Source organism: Megalops cyprinoides, chromosome 1 (genome assembly GCF_013368585.1).
Source record: "Megalops cyprinoides isolate fMegCyp1 chromosome 1, fMegCyp1.pri, whole genome shotgun sequence".
In the NCBI taxonomy this organism is placed as follows: domain Eukaryota; kingdom Metazoa; phylum Chordata; class Actinopteri; order Elopiformes; family Megalopidae; genus Megalops; species Megalops cyprinoides.
In genome coordinates this window covers 18,512,504-18,531,159 of record NC_050583.1, presented here as the reverse complement: position 1 = coordinate 18,531,159, position 18,656 = coordinate 18,512,504, and the positions used below count along the sequence as shown (strand labels likewise).

Here is an 18,656-nt window from a genome sequence, read left to right as displayed (position 1 = left end):
TATTAAGAACTGAGCATGTGCCTGAAAAGAACGTGATGACCCAGTGGCCTAATGGATAAGGCATCAGCCTCCGGAGCTGGGGATTGTGGGTTCGAGTCCCATCTGGGTCGGGTGGTGTTCATCCATTTTAGAACAAGTGATCGTCATATAATATTGTCTCCCACTTAGGTTACAGTTGGCTTAATACATTTAAAAGTAGTTAGCCAAGTCATTTCAGTCTCACAACTAAGGAACTGCAGCGAAATCTCACAGTATGTGATACAATACTCTAGTTAATCTAGATATTTGCTTTCAATTAAGCAAGCCTATAGCCAACGCACAAACAAGATAACCAGCCAGCTACATTAATGTAGTAGCTATTTTACAGAAAATATACGGCTGACTTGTGCAACGCTATCCCGTCTTTCTTTTGAGAGAGTCACTTACATTTGCTAGTATTTTAATATTTTTCACATCTTGTACGTCGGTCTGGATAAGGGCATTTGCAAAATGTCAAAAATGTAAATAATGCATTTGCAGCTGTATATTTAATACCAACAACGTGACACGTTGAACGGTTGACCAGCAAGATAGCTAGCGTCAGCTATCAGTTTATGTGCTATATTGTCTGCGTGTTTCATACACTTCATTCACGTTTGTGTGTGAATTAATAATTACATTTTGTCATTGAATACGAGCTCTTACTCTGGGCGAACAAGATCAAACACAAGCGCAACCAAAAGCAAGTACGAAGTGCACTGCATATGGAATGAAAGTCTACATAACAGGACACCACTGACCACGTTCGAACAGGCGTCAGCTCCAAATATTGACGAACCTAGTGCGTGTATACTGCAATACAAAATAGCAATGCAAGATATTCTGTAGAAAGAGTACAACTTGTATATCAGAAAAAGCTACAACATATCATAAGGTGAGACTATTAGTACAAGAGGAGTGAGAGTTTATGCTTTGTCGAAGAGCGGCCTGATGAGGTTGATGTTCAGTCTGCGACGATAGGTGGCCAGCACTCCGCTGTTCTGACCGCTCATCTCACAACTCAGCCAAGACGGTCAATGAGCCTCGTTGCCTACAAACTTTCACATGACAGCTAAGGATCGAGCCGAGATAGCTCCGTCCACGTCCGAGAGAATTAGGCTACTCAATCAACCAGCATTTTTATTTAAAGAGTTATAATATTATGTCCAGAGGGGGGCAGTGACTGAACACCAGTGATTGTCGATATCATTTCTCAATGATATCATACCATAGCAATGTTCATGTCATGGTCTTATCCATTTATTGCGTCTGATAACAAAACGAAGCCTTAAAATTATGTATTTTTATGTAGCTTCGTCACCATGCTATGGAATGAAAGCAGCAAGATGCCCATTACAAAATCTTGCTGTGCGACTTTATTTCATCATCATGACAAACTCGGAAAATGAACACATCCTTCACTATGATTTTGAGCATCCCCTGGTGTCACACTGGGTTTGATGTCTGCGCCAGTTTCTACTGTGGCTGTTACACTACAGTTCCACGGACATTCCTCTGGCTACTGTTCTGAGTGGAAGCTTTGTGGAATAGCCACTGTAGTTCATTCATAAATAGCCTCTCTGATGTCGGTCTGTTTACCAAAGAGGAGGAAGACAGCATTTGAGCGACACGCCTCCCGTTTCGAGAATTAGCCGTGGGCATATAAAACAGGCGAAAACCCGACTGCAGATTTCATAGTAGGAAACACCTTCAAAATGACAGGAATTGTCCTCCTCCTCTCTGTTGCTCTCGCCTTCTGCGACGCCGAGGAGCACGCGGTCAATGGTAAGTGTATCAGCAAAAGTTGCAGCGTATTTGGAAAACACGCAGTATCTAGAGTGAAAGAATATGCCATTGCAAAAAATTAATGCCGATGAAAATCACTGCGCAGGGAGCCATCATTTTAAGTTTTGACATTTTGTTGCATTTTAATTGCATTAAAATGATTTCAAGGCGGAAAATATTTGTCAGAATTTCTGTCATAAGTTGCTACTTCTATTTTTCATCTTTCATCAATTTTCGGAAGCGTTATATGATTTGGAAATATTGCGCATATCAGCTTGAGTCCTTGTATGATAAAGACACAGTAAAATTAATATCACGCTTATTTCCTAAATGTTTTCATTCACACATGACTTAATGCATGTGCATTAATAACTAATTAATAATTAATTTTCTGCTTTAATAACATCGTTATGCAACAGTGCACTGAAACTTTCATATGCTACAGAAATGAACGTTTTTAAATTAATTTAAATTATTGAAATGTCATGCAAAAAGGTACCAGGGTTTTTTGGGATAGACCTTGCTGATGCCAACTTTTAGACGATGGTGTATCATCTTAAAAATAATTCAGTAGATTATAATTAACAGAAAAAACAGATCATGTTCTATTTGATATACCTAACAACAATGCTTTGTACGTATTTAATTTTTTGAATATTGTAGCTCAATTTCTGTATAAATGGTTCTATATGGATATTTATAAGTTCATACAATTATGGAAGACAACAATTTAGTATCTTTGAAGTATTTATTGAAGTCATTTATGTTGTGTATGACAAAGGAGGTAATACACTTGAAAGCTATGTTATATTCTGTACTACTTTGATATGTATTGGTTAAATGACGCCAGCATTCTGTGAATATTGGTTTACAGAAAAAGACAGGCACGATATTGATGTATAACTGGACATTGTCTGTGGACAATGTGGACATTAAACATTCTGTGAATATGTTAAGTGTATTGGTTTACAGAAAAGGACGTGCACAATATTGGTGTATAACTGGACATTGTCTGGTTGTTGTGTGGTTCCAGAACTCTTCTCTCTGATCGGGACGCCATCTCAGAAGACCCATGCAGCTGGACCGAGTGACACATCTGAACCTGCCCATAACCAGAGCAGAGTGGTGGGCAAGGGTCCGTCTCTGCCGGTCAACGAGCTTTTGGAGCAGAGCAGCAAAGCAGAGGAGTCCAAGTACATCCTGCAGCCGCTGCCGGGAGGGGGGCTGCCCAAGCACAGCGAGCTGGCACCCCTGCCCCGTCCCGGGCAGCACAACAAAAGCAAAAAGGCCTCCAAGAGCGAGCGGCTGCCCACCGAGCACAACAGCGAGAAGAGCCGGGGCGAGGGACGCACGCAGGCGCCTGACTTACTTCTCAAAGCAACAGTGGTCGTTACAGCCAACCGCACGCAGAAAAACACAGCAGACACGCCGCCCCACACTCCGCCCGTAAGCGACCACGATGTCCGTCACAACTCCAGGCCCCGCAGTCATCCCGTCCCCGCCGCCCCCCCGCGTAGAGATCCCCCCGGCAGGAAGCTGGATCCAGAGGAGAACCGACCGGGAAAGTCCGGTCTGCACCAGTCGGGCAGCGGCCACAGGAACAACAGCAGGCCGTCTGTGCTCTTGAACCGCAGGTCATCCAGCCTGCTGTACCACTTCGACGTTCTCAAGAAAGGTAACACACTTTTCCATGCGTGTGCTTTGCGAGTGCTATGGCAAGGAGGCGTGACTGTGAGGGGACTGTTGTGAATTAGCCTAATTACTTCTCAAGCCGCAAATTGCTGCATAGGCGCTGTTGCTTGAATAAATCCGTTGTATAAAAGCTTCACCAGCAAACGATTATGAAAAATGCTAAATCTCTGTAAGTGAGATCAATTATGATACAGAGATAATTTGGGAGCTGGAACAAATTTCAGAAGCCCCCCCCTCAAGCCCACTGACACTGGAATGTGACGCCATGGTTTTATAATGACGCCGGAATGACTGCCCTGGTTTCATAATGGCACGGTAATTTTTTTTCCTATTTCAGAGTCAGACTTCTCCCAAGAAGCCGTCTGTCTAAGCGAATGCAGGAAAGAGAAGGAGGAGAGGGAGTACTACTGCTACAGTGAATTTGGTAAGGCTTGGGGCTTCAGCCACAGCTGCTCTCACAGGGAGCACTCTAGCTAAAGAGAAAAGGGGTCAAAAAGACTTTAGAATAAGTCGAGTGCTGTCCTCACAGGAGGACACCACCTCCTCCTTCTCTCAGTAAGTGCAGACTCAGGAGGAGGTCGTGGAAAAGTGCATGCCCCAGGCAGGAGCTGTAGTGGGAGGAGGATATTACATTACCTTATTGGCATTTAGCAGATGCTCATATATAGGGTGACTTACATAGGCTACAATTCTTACATGTTATCTATTTATACAGCTGGATAGTTACTAAAGTGCTTTGCCCAAGGGTGCAACAGTAGTGCCTCAGCAGGGAATCAAACCGGCAACCTCTCAGTTATGAATCCAGCTCCTTACCACTATGCTACACAGCCGCCCTATCTAAAGTCCCCTCAGGGCATATACTGAAAATCCCTGGGTATACGATGTACAAATCTCATTATCAGTGTTGAAAAAAACTCACATGATGTTGCAGAAGTTTTAAGATTTTGCACTGCACTCTCAAGTAAGACATTCAGCGGAAGACTGGGCTGTTCTCATTTTGTGAATGAATGTCAGTCTGTGGTCTTTGGCTCTTGCGTTGCCATTTTGAGTCAGATCCACACTATCCTGCACTTATATTTTGAAATGATTGAATGAAACAATGTAGGCTGTTTTATCCTGATACACGAGGCTCAGCTGTACTCTTAGCTTGACCTGTCTTATTTCTCCTCATACTGATCCTCCCCTCTCAGCATCATAATGTTACCTTGCTTGAGGGCTGACATTGTACTCAGCAGAGTTTAATTTGGATTACCTTCACTGTTTACCCTGACGTATGACCCGGCCTGCCTTCGTCTCTCCCATCTCAGCCATCAACGGGATTGTGCATGACGTGGAGGTGATCCGCAAAGGAATCCGTCTCGTCACACTGCTGGTCAGCAGCGACGGCTTCTACAAAATGAGCCGTCTATATGTCACTCCGGACAGCTACTTCTTCAAGGTGCAGGTCCTGGTGCTGGACACCTACAAGTGCAGCAAGCCGTGTCCGGAGCTCAAACTTGGTAAGTGTCCTCTGTGTGTGATGACATCTGTCTTCTCAACATCCTTTTTAATTCTCAGACTGTAGCTGTGTTGTACGGCTATTGTAGGAAAAAATTTCGTCTCGTCCCCCCCTCTCCTACTTCACCCATAAAATCAACGCCAGGTAATAAATCACAATGGGTTCAAAAATTAGGCAGACGGAACACAACACTACACAAAAATAACTGAGGCCAAAAACGTCTTTTATTGCAGATCTGCAGGAGACAGTCTCATAGATGCACACTCGGCAGCATCAAGGAGAGTATCTCAAAAAACATAAGGCACTAAGCAAAGTCTTTTGTGTAGCACTAAACAAACAAAGAGCCCCAATGTTTGCAACCCCCTCCTCACAGAGTCCAATTCTTTAATCTTACACTCAAGGTCCATCTTCTGGGCAGCGTCCGGGCAGTGTCTAACTCCCGTTTTCCTTCCCAACAACAGACAGTAGAATCGTTTTCTTCTCTACTCCCTCTCGGTTCTACTTCAAGATATCTTACAGCTGCACACCTTCCCACAGTCTCCTGTACACTTCTGACCCTTCCTTTTTAGTTTCTGCTCACATGTATACAAAGTATAATAGCATGTATATATATTGTTTGTTTAAGGCTAACATATTGGATTGTCTGGTTCCATTATACACTTCCAGATCTCCACATGCATAATAGAGATAGAGTAAATGGTTGGTATATCAACAATAATAATTAATATGTCAGTAACTGTGGTTAATATAACAGTAATCAGGATTAATATCATAATGACTGTGATTCTCGTATAAAAAAACATTAAAAGGGGGCAAATTACCTCAACACTATCCAATATTGTGGCCATGTAGAGCAGTGGTGTGGGAAGTGGGCTTATAAGGGTTAGAGGTTCAAATCTGGCACAATACTGTTTCGGTTCTCTTGAGCATGCTACTAAACTTTGCAGAGGAAACAAATACTGGCCATAATTAAAAATAAAGCTAGTATAATAAGGACGAACACAAATGATACAAATGAGATTATGGTGCTCTTGGGGTGCTGAGGACACAAAGAAAAAAAATCCCCCCAAGAGAACCGTGCATATTGCACAGTGACCGTGTGACAGGCAGAGAACTTGATGCCATTGTAGTGAGTGAGCAATGATGTGTGTTGCTTTGCAGGGAGCAGGTACATTGTAATGGGACAAATATACCACCGGAGACGCCACCTGCCCAATGACCTCCTGGTCCTTCTGAGTGGGAAACTTAAGCCTGGGGACGGTCTTCTGAGAAGCAACAATTACGTCAAGAGGTTCAATAAGAGGCGGCACCAGAAGACACAGGAGGCATCTCGCTTGAGGTGCCGGTGAGCTCAGGAGGCACTGCTGCCCCCTGTTGCGTAGGCAGAGACACTGCAGCTGCTACCAAGAACAGTCGTATTCTCACACAACATTCAGTATGCAGAAGACAGGGGAGACCAGACAGAGGCTACTCCATCCCATTTCATCACAAGTGGAATGTTGATATTTATTGTGAACAGTTCCTGTCTTCTTGTTGCTTCACCTTTTTGCTGATATGTGAGAAAATAGTTGATACCCAGAACATTCAAACTGTAGCAAGGATCCTCCGAAAGCTGGCCTTGAATTGCCAAATGTCCTAGATTAAATCCTCACTCCCAAAAAGTAGTCATGCAGATGTACAAGCGAACTGCTTTAGGGGAAACAATTTAAGTTGGAATTTTGAAATCCCAGATGGTGGATGCATGGGAAAGCCTTTAATGAATGGTACATGAATCAATGATGAGCAAGCTTTCAAGCTCTGTGTCCCATTCAGCTATTCAAGCTCAGCCAATATACACAAAATTTCGCCAGTGAGGATAGCCAGTTGGACACTTTGTAAGTTGAAAAGGAACTGTGATTATTGAGTAAAGGTTTAAACAATCTGGTACGATTGATGTGATGGTAAAAACAGCTTAAATGAAATGAAATTTGACCTAAGAGGGACATTGGCAGTTAGGAATCCTGAACTCAAACAATTACCCTCCCGTAACTTGCATATCCAGGTTATCTAAGTTTTTTTGTGGGAAACATGGCACTGTCCTTGGCTGTAAATACCGCTTGTCCAACTGCAGTGTTTCCTTAACATTAGCTCTGTAGAATTACAACAGCATGTCTGTGCTGATGGAAACTCGCAGAAAACCAAGGGAGTCTCTGTTGATTCACTGGTTGGCCAGCAGAACAGAAAGTCCTTTTTTTAATCCACGTATACTTGCTGTTGCTCTCTCTCTCTCTTTTATTTTCTGCGTCTTATCAGAATTCAGGAAATGCACTGTTATGCTAAAAGAAAGTGGGGGCTGGGAAAGGGGAAAGGACTGGAAAAACAACAGTGACCCAGGGAAAAAAGAAAAAATGGCAGCAGAATGAAATGCTGCTTTTTACACGCGAGGAGGGTTATTTTCCTACCTTTAATTATGTGTGCGCGTTGAAATATTTGCCTGCAAAAAAAACGACTTCAAAAGGGCCTGGCTGTATTAAGGGTATTTGTGCAGGAGAAGCCGTAAATCTAATCGCAGGAATCTGATCCACGCTGCACCTGGCCGCGCAGCTCGGGAGACGCAGCCAGGCCGAAAAGGAGCACCACCCATGGCCCTTGTTTGCTCACACACAGGCAGCCTCCCAGGGGCGGGAGCTCAAAGGGAACATTCAGGCAAAGCGAGGGTGAGTGGGTGGTGGAGGGGGGGGGGTACAGAGATGGGAAGGTGAAGGGGGGGGGAGGAAGAGGGTTATGCAAATGAGATGGAGGGAGAAACCCTGTGCTTGTTCCTGCTCCAGAGGCCAGCCTTTTCATTTGCGGATGAAAGGGCGCCACGACCCAGACGAGCGGCCGGATTGTTCCGTACCTACAGAGGCGCAGAGTGAGGTGAAAAGCATGGCACCGTGTGTACACAGGCCTTTTGCTATCCAAGATGCCTAATAAAGCATACTTACTTTTTTTTTTTTTTAAAAATCAAACATCTCTGAATTGGTTATTTTCCTGGAACAGCTGGTTTGTGTCATCACATGTCTGTCCATATATTTTCACTCCAACAAGCCAGCAACACATGCCACAGAGAGACAGAATGAGCTGCAGACTCAGCTGAGTTGCCGTATACCTTGCAGTTGCAACGCATTCCGTGTTAATACCCAAGGCAGTGTACTGTAGGACGTGATTAACAGAAGCGGAGTGAGTGCTGTGCGAACCCCAGCTCATTTAAGAGTTAACGCAGGACCATCGCATCCAGTGGGCTTTGCGTTTCCCAGGCTGCGCGCTGTGTATCTGAGATCAGTGCTCGAGGGGACAGATGCTGGCAGGAAACGCAGACTCCGTGCATCTCCGCTTCCATCAGAGCCGGAGCAGAAGAACATTCCATACAGAGAGATGGGGGGGTGTGTGTGTGTCAGTTCCTTCCTGTGTGACAGAGTTGCAGCCCTGAGCTCCAGAGACAAGATCGAGTGATGACCAGAGAAGGAGACGTGGTCATCTGCAATGCATTTGGTGTCCATGCTGGTCTCTGGTTTCGTTTAAAATGCACGTGGGAGGGAAACTTGTGATGTAAGCCTGCTGGAGGGGCAGCTCTCGTGTCTGTTTACCCGTTAACCGGGCTACACGGGAAAGACGGTGGGGGTTACAAGCTCCGTGTCCTCTGGGGCACCTCCTGCTGTCTACCTCCTACCACCAGGAACAGTAGCTTTGCTGCCCCCACCCCCTTCTGTCTCCAAAAGGGCAAAAAAAAAGAACTCAACAGGTCACAAAGCCGAGGGAATATTGAGGTTTTAATAAAAATACAGTTACCCTTTCCTTCAGACCTAACAGAAAATGCGTCACCGCTGTAGCTTTCATTGATGTCAGTTTGGTCAGGGAGCTCATTTAAAAATGACAAGTTTTATTTATGAAACATTTCAGGCAGTATGTTCACACAAACAAGCAGTAATAAGCAGTGGCCCTTATGTCACTGCCGTCACACTGTGAAGGACAACAGAGAAGCCACCGTTTGAGATGACCTCAAAATAACATTAATCGTGAGCGCAGGTGTGTTCCACTTTATGTTCTATAGCTCCTGAAACAATATGTGGAAGATGGTGGAGTTTCCCTGGAATAGTACTTTTGCAAAAATAACATCCAGAACAAAGTTAGAGTACATCATCACAACATAGTGAGGCTTGATAATTGCTAGCGAGTTAAATTCACATTTATATACATTAAAAGTGGTAACAGCTTTTACCCAACAATTGGGTGATGCTGTGAGAGCTCTTACAGCAGAACAAAATGCCAGAGGATCTGCTTTTAGATCATAAGATGCTAGACTGTGGTGGGATGCACTGTCAGTAATGCAGTAAGAATGACTGTTAATAGCAGGCAGTACAGAGAGATGGAACTAAATTCTATTGATTTACTAAACATTTATGTTTGTTTTGTACTTGCTTTACTAAGTGGTCGTTGGAAAAGGAAGATAGCAACCACAGAGAGGGGGGCTGGGGGCCCTCCGACAAAGAAAGATGCACTCCCATGAGATCTCTAGGCCTTGTGTGTCATCTCTCTCCCTGCCATGGTTACTAGTTTTTCTCATGCTGGATGGGTCTCTGTGGTAGCTCGCGATTCAGGCCCTAAAGAATTACCTGGGCACAAACACATCCACACAGACCAAGGTCCTGACAAGCAGTGCACACCAACGCATGCAATGACTGAGAGGCAAATCGCGATGGGTTCATTTGAACAAAATCAGCTCTGAAAACTGAAAAGATGTGGAATTCAAAAAAAAAAAAAAAAACCAACAACTGGCGACTAAAGACTGCACTACAAATTTGATGTCAAAAACATTACTTTATTAACTAGGATGAAATGTCCTATCAAGTACAAAAAAAGGATCTCTTTAAAGTTGCCACAATCTGTTAAAAACATAGATAGCATCTATTTCCTACTCATAGGAAAATCTTTTCCCCTAATAATTTTGTCAACATTAATCAAAATGAATAGTTCCATAGATATGAATAAATAATACAGATATTGTGATGCAGTGAAGAGATGTGCAGAATTGTTTTGTTTCCTTTTCACAACTCATGAAAGAGTCCATATATTCCCCCCTTTGCAAATCAATATGCACACAATATGCAGCATTTTTTAATATAAAGGGCAATTTCACCTAAATGCAAATTTCACTTAAAAAGTGAAAAACTTGAGTGCTAAAACTTGCAGGACTACTATATTCAGTTATGTTCAAGAGCAAAAAAAAAAAAAGCATTTATAATCCCCCTCATTCCTTGTCAACATCATATATTTCAGGTTTGCATTTGCAAACCCAACTTCTCGTGTACTGCTCTATACTATGTGAAATCATAGTGCCGTGACACAAGACTGTGACATACACTCGGACCAAATATCAGGGGCTGCGTTGCTTTCGACACTTCCTCTACAGAAAAGTGTGCTTAAACTTGAAACTAAAGTTCCATTTTTCCCTTTAAGAGATGTTTCCTCAAAGGACACCATGACAATTTTAACATTGCCATAAGAAACATTACCTTAACTTATAAAACTCCAGGTCAGGAAGAGCTCCAAAAACAAGACTGCAAATAAGTTGCAAATAATCTATTTAAAAAAATCTTCATACAAACCCACTGTATAAAGACCACCCTCCCCCCTACTCAAAAATTATTTTAACAGTGTGACTGCAACATTTTCAACTGCTGTTAAGATGAAAGCCTGCTTTGTTATTTCAATTAAAGATTTTCAGTAAGCTTTAACAACTACGCTATTACCAGTAAAGGCTGTGGCCCATTGAGCTCCCCGTTTTGAGTCTGAAATGACATCACATTTAGGTTTAATATGCCCTTTATTCTTTCTTTCAATCCTTCCCAAAAGTCCCTCTTTTCTTTGGGAAAGATTTAGAAAAGGTTTCATGGTTTCACTGGGTGAATGTCTTCAATGAAGCACGTGTGGAGACACCTCTATCAGTGTGGAAGAGAACTCTGTCTTCTCCATTTTATTTTGTTTCATATACATCAATATTTCTTCAGCTGTAATACAAAAAACAGAAAAACAAAAAAAAAAAAGGAAAACAAAATTCAATCTGACAAAAGTTTTACAAACAGGATAGCTTCAAATACACATTGCTCTTCCAATTTTTTCAGTCGGTCAGTACTGCTGGGTGATTTATTTTTATATGATCAGTCTCTTAGTGCCTCTCTGGGCCACGACACGTTCACTACTTGGAAGGCCCTTGCTGACTCCAAACTCACTCTGCATTAGAACAGCTCCTTTCAAAACACAGAAGAGACCCATGGGTGTGAATGTTATTCAAAACCTTTTCAGCTACAGGAATCGGGTGAGGTGGAAAAAAAAAAAAAAAAAAAAAAAAAGCACGTTGGGTGAAATCAGATATCACCGCAACAAATAAAATTAGTTGACGAATGGGACGCGATACAAAAATCTGAAATTAGCTACAGAATAAATACAGCCCTCAGAATGTACTTGTGCCTCGTCTTTTGCCAGGTATAATGACCAACTAGACTCCAGAGCTTTTCTTAATTTCCTCTAACTGCCAAAAAAAAAATATATTACGAAGAAAAACAAAAGAAACAAATGAAATCCCTCCCCCCCCTCTCCTGTTGTAAATGACTGACGTGAGAATCCCCCGTGACACCAGTTTGTGTTGGGATGTGACCATCCACAGTCAGGCCCTCCTCTTTCTCCTGGTATTCCCCCCCATCTTCACACCGCAGGGCAGCAGAGCGGAGAGCAGGCCCGTCCGGCACAGGCCCCTGGGGGCCAGAGGCCCCTCTGGAGAGTATGCTGGTTTAACAGGGACAGACTTCCTTTTTCGCCGGGGGGGTGTGGGGGTGGGGGTAGGGACGGCACCCAAGCTGAAGAGGTAGCCTGGTTCCGCCATGGATTAATGTTCAGAGACACCAGATTCCTGCTGTTTATGACTTAGAGCAAAGAGTTGTGTATTCTAAGAAGCTGTAGACTGTAGTTTGTTGTTATGAGACCTATAGAATATGGAAAGAGAACAGATGAGGACCGTTTGTTGACTTTTTTATTAAATGTTTCAACAGACAGTAAACTATTATAGTCACATGAAAACAAACAGCACAGGATGCCAAGGGGTCAGACATGAGAGAAGAAACAGCAGCCATGTTGGTGTAACACTAGCTCTTCATCAACAGAAATAACTATACAGCTTTTGACAAGAGGATGGCTTTCTGTGTGGATCAACTTAGACTCCAAGCAAAAGGCATTGGAAGTTCATTCTTTTCCTATCATCGAAATTCCTATCGAGGATCAGAAGCATTCTTTTTAACCATAAAATAATCCTTCACAAAAGGATTTAAAAAGCGTACAACATATACAAATAAACTGGATTAAAGACTCTAACCAATCCATCTTGTAACCTTTTAAAATGTCCAGATAAGGACAACACTATAATTAAAGCTACGCAGTGATAAGATACCAAAATTGCTTTGGTGCTTTCCAGAATAACACATGCCAAATTAAATGAAATGCAAGATAAACCAGTCAGATGTGGGCCTATGGAAATGTAAGAAATTAAACAGAGGGTAGTGGCAACAAGGAAAACAAACAATGCATTTGCCACATTTAAACTTTTGCTTGTAGTAAACCAATCTGTGTGGGTAGAACCCTGACTGGTTCAATTAAGATATGGTTTGTTTCCCCTGGGTTACCTGCGGGTTTCCATCCCCATTCTGTGGCAAACTGATCTGCAATGTACAGGTGGCTTTTAAACTGCTAATATGCATATCTCATATCCTTTCCTCACTTCATGTAACTTATCTATCAACATGGCTGCAATATTGTGATTGTCATTGGAGACATTTTTTTGGAGTTAGGGTTATAAAACTTTATTACAAAATGAATTATATAGCATGGTTTGATTACAGGTTTTTTTTGTTTCGCTTCATATAAATCATACAGAATTTAGGCTGTTTATGAAACAGCGCTTTCATGATTAAATATTAGAGATTGACCCCAGCATCCAGTTCAGATTCCAGCTATTACGTCAGACTTATGACATCACAATCTGCAAGAAAGAGAGAGAATGGATGGCATAAATAAATGCATGCGGGGGAGCAAATGAACACACACAGGACGAGATGAGCTGCACAAAACCGTGACAATTCTGAATACGAGACAAGCTACTGAGGCCTACACCAGGAGTGTGCTGAAGTCTGATCTAAGACAGTCATTGGGCTTATCAAAAGCATGCAAGCACTGCAAGAACCGCCCTGGTGGTGCTGGCTGTGTGACACACTTCCATTTGCAGACCACAGGCAGGTCTGAACCACCAGGGCACTTCTGCACACAGACACACGGACACAGGTGTTTGTGCATGAAGCTGAGGCCGAAGCTCCAAAGGCAAAAAAAAAAAAAGAACAATGGAAATGCAGTGAAGGTTCTACAAATCGGGCAAATGCTTAACTTCCTTCCATCTTCCCCAAACGGGGCTGTGCGCCTCGGGACAGATGCAAGCAAAGTTCACACGAGCAAAAACAACAAGGCAAACGGCGCTGGGGTGGAGGAGCAGGAGTGATGAAGCGGGAGGACCAGCAGGTCAGAGGAGGAGAGAGTGAGGAACGGATCTGGCTAGCGAGAGGGAGCTCGGCGGCCTCACCTGCTTGCTTTGAAAGCTTTGAGCTTCTGTACAAAGAATGATTCGAGAACCTCCGCACACTGATAGAAGGGCGAGTCGCTGGGGTTGTAGTAGCGGCAGTTGTCGAAGATTTTGGTCATGTCTGCCACAAACTCGGTTAGCTTGTTGTAAAACCGTTTCTGAGCCCTGTCTTCCATTGTAGCTAGGTCTGAAAGGGGGAGAATGGAAAACGTAATGTCAGCAACCAAAGCACATTTATAATTTCTAAAAACATTCTGAATTTAAATTCTATAGCGTTTACTTTAGTTCTGTAGCACCTTCTCTGACATCAGCTTTACCTTGAAACGGGTAATAAGAGAGTGAAAGAAAGCTTTTGTTATTCCTCAAATAGACTTTCATGCAAGATTACAATACTGCTTTTAAAAGTGCTTTATAAAATAACTCACTGCTCTTTTTCCACAGAGCCTTTTGAAGACCTCTCGATCTAAATCAGGGAGCATTTTTCTCACAGCAGTTACTTTCCAATGGCACAGAGAGATTAAAGGCAGGCATGCTTACCAACAGTACTTCGGACCATTACCAGTATGCAGTTAGTCAGTAACTAGCGTACAGTAGATGGTACTCATATAGCAAACAAAAATAATGGACATGCTAGTACCAAACTCAACCTGTTTCATCACTCACAAGCTACACAGAAAACTGTCTTTACAGAGCTCTCATATTTGAGGACAGCACAGAAAGGACAAACCATATGAAACCACATGGTTCATAATGCATTGGTCCAATCTGATTGAGTGTCTTTTGGTGGACCAGATACATAAGGAAGCATTCATATACGGTCATTAGATTTCCATCTCAATATTGGTGCTTTTTGTCCCTAAACACGACGGCTGCCTGATGTTTCCAGTCCAGTAGAGGGGCAAACAGTCTCCTGCCTTTCCACAGGTCATTAACGGTTTGTTTGTGCGGAAGTTCAAAGAAGCCTGTTGACGCAAGTTGCCATTCACGTGGGCAGTTTGATCTGAGCTGGAGGTAAGTCCTCTAATGCCTCTTCTTGTGCCGATGCAGGGCAAAACTACTTGGAATCCCTGGTAATTGCTATTCAGTTTAAGGAGTCACTGCAACGCATCCACTCCGTTTTCTTCCATACTCAAACAGCGAATGTGTGTGTGTGTGTGTGTGTGTGTGGCAAAAGCCCACTAAAATAACAGAAAACGAGCCAGCCGAGGGATTAAAGCAGCGGCAACACACGGAGCTGAAGTCGCACTTACCCATCGGCTCCTTAATAACGCCATAGTAATCTGGGGCATCGTTGGGATCCACTGGTTCTAGGAACGGCCATGCCATTTTGTGAGCCTGACAAAACAAGACATTAAAATACAAGAGCTTGAGGGACATCCAGTGAACAAAAAAAAACACACACATAACAGTATTAGAAGCAGCTGGTTCAACACAGATGAGTCCTTGCTACATTTCTGCAATGTGTAAATGGAAAGACGATGAGAACATGAACACACAGACACACACACACACACACACAGACACACACACACACAGACACACACACACACACAGACACACACACACACACAGACACACACACACAGACACACACACACAGATCTCCCAGGCAGCGATCCAAGAACAGCCCCCGAGATGGTGGAAGATCAGATAAAGGAGATGCGAGGAACAGTACAGCCTTTGTCTGGCCGGTTGCTGTGGAAACCGGGGGGCTGGGCACGTGCGCATACCTGTAAGGAACGCAGGATTCTTCTTAACCCCTCGTAGTCCTTGTCCGTGAGCGGCGTCAGGACGGTCATGGCGTCCTCCGTCGACTGGCACTGCGGGCACACGTACTCGTCGATGTGGGTGGCCTCGCTCTGCAGGATACCTACGCAGCGGCCGTGGTACCAGTTCTGGCAGCGGTCGCAGCCGATGTAGAACCTGGAGGAGGGGCAAGCCGTGGCGTTACACCTCGCTGTGACGCGGCTAAGGAGGCGACTCCAAGACTCCCTTTGTCAAGTAAAGTCACATACTAAGAAAGAATGTATGCCAATATCAGTGTTACACCAGCAACGCTTGATGGATCCACTGCCCCATGCCATATAACAAGCCTTTCTATGTAATGCAGGATGACTATGGATCAGATGACTACATTTTTTCTTGTCCTGACAGCAGCTGTACATGCGTCTAACCTTTGACTCTGGCTTCTGCTGTCAGATCTAAGACCAAGAAATAAATATATTAACTGGATAATTTTGATTATCAGTAGGGCTGTCAACGTTAACGCGCTAATGTTTTAACGCAAATTAATCATATTATCAAGTGTGACCGCAACTTCCTTCCGTAATTCCAGCGCGGATATTTACCTGGCTGAATTACTGAAAGGCGTGGCAAACGCAGATGTGCTGAGCGGCAAATTTCGTTTTAACCCTTTCGCATGTAACTTATTTGTTATGGTATGTAGCGCGCGTGCTACCTTATATGGTTCGTTATGTTTTCATTTGCGTTATTAAGTTTCTTAAAGATTTCAGTTAGCATTTGCTTTATTTTTAGAGTTAAATCGCTGTTTCCTCAAAACTAAAATTAGATAGAATTTCCCTAACTAATCGCACCAGTTTTAGCATATGCGCTAAACGGCTAATCACACCGGTGTGACTGTATGCGCGAAAGGGTTAAAACGAAATTTGCTGTTCAGCACATCTGCATTTGCCACACTTTTCAGTAATTCAGCCAGGTAAATATCCGCGCTGGAATTACGGAAGGAAGCTGCGGTCAAACTTGATAATATGATTAATTTGTGTTAAAACATTAACGCGTTAAAGTTTCCAGATTAATCACGAACGAGTATTAGCGCGTTAACGTTGACAGCCCTAATTATCAGCGTTTCCACTTTTTCAGTTCAATAATTTGAGTAGAGCAGAGTAAAAGTATGGTGAGTGTCTTCCACTCACAGAAAAAGTATGTTTGAGTTTAGTAACAGAGTCTGGGCAGGAATATGCTGGAGGCCACAAAGTGCTTGACCTCTGGCAACACATTCATTCGCTATACTTAATCGTTAACAATCTTAAAATCTGTTAGAGTGCTAAGGTTTACGAGAAAGAGTTTCACAGCTTTCCAGAGATAACCGGTACTCGACACAAGCCAAACTGAAAGTACTACCATCTGCTCCCACATCCTTGCCGTTTTCAGCTTCAAGAGAATTTAATCTATAGATAAGCAATAATGTGCATACTGCTTCCTCATAGCTCTACAAACTACTAAACGAGCCTCCAGCCTCCTGAAGTCCGCCTCCATGTGTCTGTTTAACCTTCAGCTTTTATTTCTCAGCTTAACATCTTTATCAGCTGTAGCCCCCCCCCCCCCCCCCATTGCTCCCTTACTGCGCTTCATCATAGGGCGTCCGGCAGATGCAGTAGAGCTCCTCAGTGCTGCCCTCCTGTGCCCGTTTACACTCATTGCAGATGTAGTCGTCCATCTTCTTAGCCTCCTTCTCTGTGATGCCCACACACTCGCCATGGTACCAGTTGGTGCAAAGGTCGCAGCCAATGTAGAACCTTTGAAAATACAGGCAGATTTAATACGCACCCTCAATCCTGCCCCCAGACTGTCACTGGGCTGCACGCTAACTTTCACAGGCGCAGTGTCACGTCTTACTTTGACTCATCGTAGGGCGTTTTGCAGATGCAGTACAGCTTGGTGTCCTTCTTGGCATCCTTTGAGGTAGTGGAGATCATCTTCTTCTTCTTGGGCTTGGTAGGGGTGTGGTCCTTGTCGTCCTCGCGTTTGCGTTTGTGGGTGGAAGAGGGCGAGGTGACGGCAGAGGTGAGGGCGACCGCCTGGGCCGCGGTTGCAGCTGCCTGGGACGCCGCCGCCTGCGCCTTCTCCTTCTCCTTCCTCAGCTTGCTGAGGTCCTTCTTCAGCTCCTCCTGAGGCGCGAGGGGGGACACAGCAGCACGGCAAGGTTCAGCAGCCAATCACACGCTGTCAGATCGAGCTTTAAAAGCCAATCACACGGTTTCACACCCCATCTCTTTGGGGCAGAGTAACATGCTCGAGTTAAACAGCCAAACAGAGACTGTCAGGTCGAGTTTTAACAGCCAATCACATGGTTTCAGACCCCATCTCTCTGAGACAGAGTAATGGAGCAAAGCTAAACAGCCAATCACACGCTGTCAGATCGAGGTTTAACAGCCAATCGCACAGTCTATCACACCCCATTACTCTGGAGCCCTGTGTTCCACTGGCTTACACTGGGAATCACTATCTCACCTGCTATCCAAACCAATCCCAGTGGGGCACAGAGGTCAGATTAATTCAGCCTGATGCATTCTCTGAGGGGCCTGGAGGCCTCTGCAATGCTTTAAACTGCCCACCAAGCATTGAGTCTTTGTCACACGGCTGAACAGCCACAAGAAATAAAACCGCTACCCCCTTGCCTCTGTGTCCTTAAGAATAAATATATTGCCCAAACACAGACATCTCTACAATACCATTAAGTGTGTATATTAAAAATATCACTGAAGGGGCTGCAGTGTGACTGTAATTTGTGCTGGATGACAGCGGGGGGTCACGCAGGCGGGCCTCACCTGGACCTCCAGCTGCAGCTCCTTGTCCAGCAGGGCCCTCTTTTTGAGGATCTCTGCCTTCAGCTGCTCTTTGTGTTTGAAGAGCAGGGCGGACAGCTTGGTGGCGTTCTGCTTGCTGCGCTTCTGCTCCACCGACTCCTCCCTCTTCCTCTTTTTGGCCGCCTGCTTCTCGCCCTTGTCGATCTTGTCCAGGATGAACTTCATCACCTGGTTGCAGACGATCATTCTGTGGTGGTGGTGGGGGGGGGGATGGGGGGGCAGGGAGGACATGGCCAAACACAATGTTACACAATCATGCCAGACCGCTTACGTAATGACCCGTGTAAAATTACAACGTACGAGGAGAAAAAGGAACAGTAATAGCCCATGCTGCACACGCATTCTGTGACTACAGGAACGAGAGATTTCACCCAAATCTGGCAAAACCGCTTATTACTCTCGGGTACCCCACCCT

General features: G+C 44.1%; 2 protein-coding genes and 1 non-coding gene across 16 annotated transcripts in view; 2 read left to right on the top strand and 1 right to left on the bottom strand.

The window, feature by feature from the left end:
- Nucleotides 1-37: 37 nt before the first annotated feature.
- On the top strand, nt 38-110 carry trnar-ccg. The gene has a single exon. It is a non-coding gene; the product is annotated as a tRNA-Arg (tRNA).
- Nucleotides 111-1,677: 1,567 nt separating this feature from the next.
- On the top strand, nt 1,678-7,674 carry LOC118785328. 2 transcript variants are annotated; one of them, XM_036539919.1, is made up of 5 exons: nt 1,679-1,803; nt 2,837-3,478; nt 3,833-3,919; nt 4,803-4,994; nt 6,155-7,674. In XM_036539919.1, the coding sequence occupies exons 1-5, from the start codon at nt 1,734-1,736 to the stop codon at nt 6,340-6,342; spliced, it is 1,179 nt and encodes a 392-aa protein (XP_036395812.1). In that variant the 5' UTR covers nt 1,679-1,733; the 3' UTR covers nt 6,343-7,674. The 2 variants fall into 2 exon arrangements, with proteins under 2 accessions (XP_036395820.1, XP_036395812.1); XM_036539927.1 differs by lacking the exon at nt 3,833-3,919 and having other exon boundaries at nt 1,678-1,803.
- A 2,357-nt stretch (nt 7,675-10,031) lies between these two features.
- bptf (bromodomain PHD finger transcription factor) overlaps nt 10,032-18,656 on the bottom strand; it is a 48,086-nt gene continuing 39,461 nt past the window's right edge. For 12 of the 13 annotated variants that reach the window (XM_036539805.1, XM_036539832.1, XM_036539748.1 and 9 more), the window contains 7 exons: nt 18,203-18,428; nt 17,271-17,542; nt 16,997-17,170; nt 15,365-15,557; nt 14,885-14,969; nt 13,635-13,821; nt 10,032-11,994 (listed from right to left, as the gene is read on the bottom strand). In XM_036539805.1, the coding sequence (XP_036395698.1) occupies nt 11,958-11,994; nt 13,635-13,821; nt 14,885-14,969; nt 15,365-15,557; nt 16,997-17,170; nt 17,271-17,542; nt 18,203-18,428 (1,174 nt within the window). In that variant the 3' untranslated portion in view covers nt 10,032-11,957. Of the gene's footprint in view, nt 11,995-12,515; nt 13,044-13,634; nt 13,822-14,884; nt 14,970-15,364; nt 15,558-16,996; nt 17,171-17,270; nt 17,543-18,202; nt 18,429-18,656 lie in introns of those variants that run through there. The other variant, XM_036539781.1, reaches the window with a different exon arrangement.

Bases quoted from the DNA above. Each gene is read 5' to 3' on its own strand.
- LOC118785328 (XM_036539919.1), top strand. From the start codon at position 1,734: ATGACAGGAATTGTCCTCCTCCTCTCTGTTGCTCTCGCCTTCTGCGAC. The intron at 1,804-2,836 runs GTAAGTGTATCA...GTGTGGTTCCAG, and splicing joins CGAGGAGCACGCGGTCAATG to AACTCTTCTCTCTGATCGGG. The intron at 3,479-3,832 runs GTAACACACTTT...TTCCTATTTCAG, and splicing joins CTTCGACGTTCTCAAGAAAG to AGTCAGACTTCTCCCAAGAA.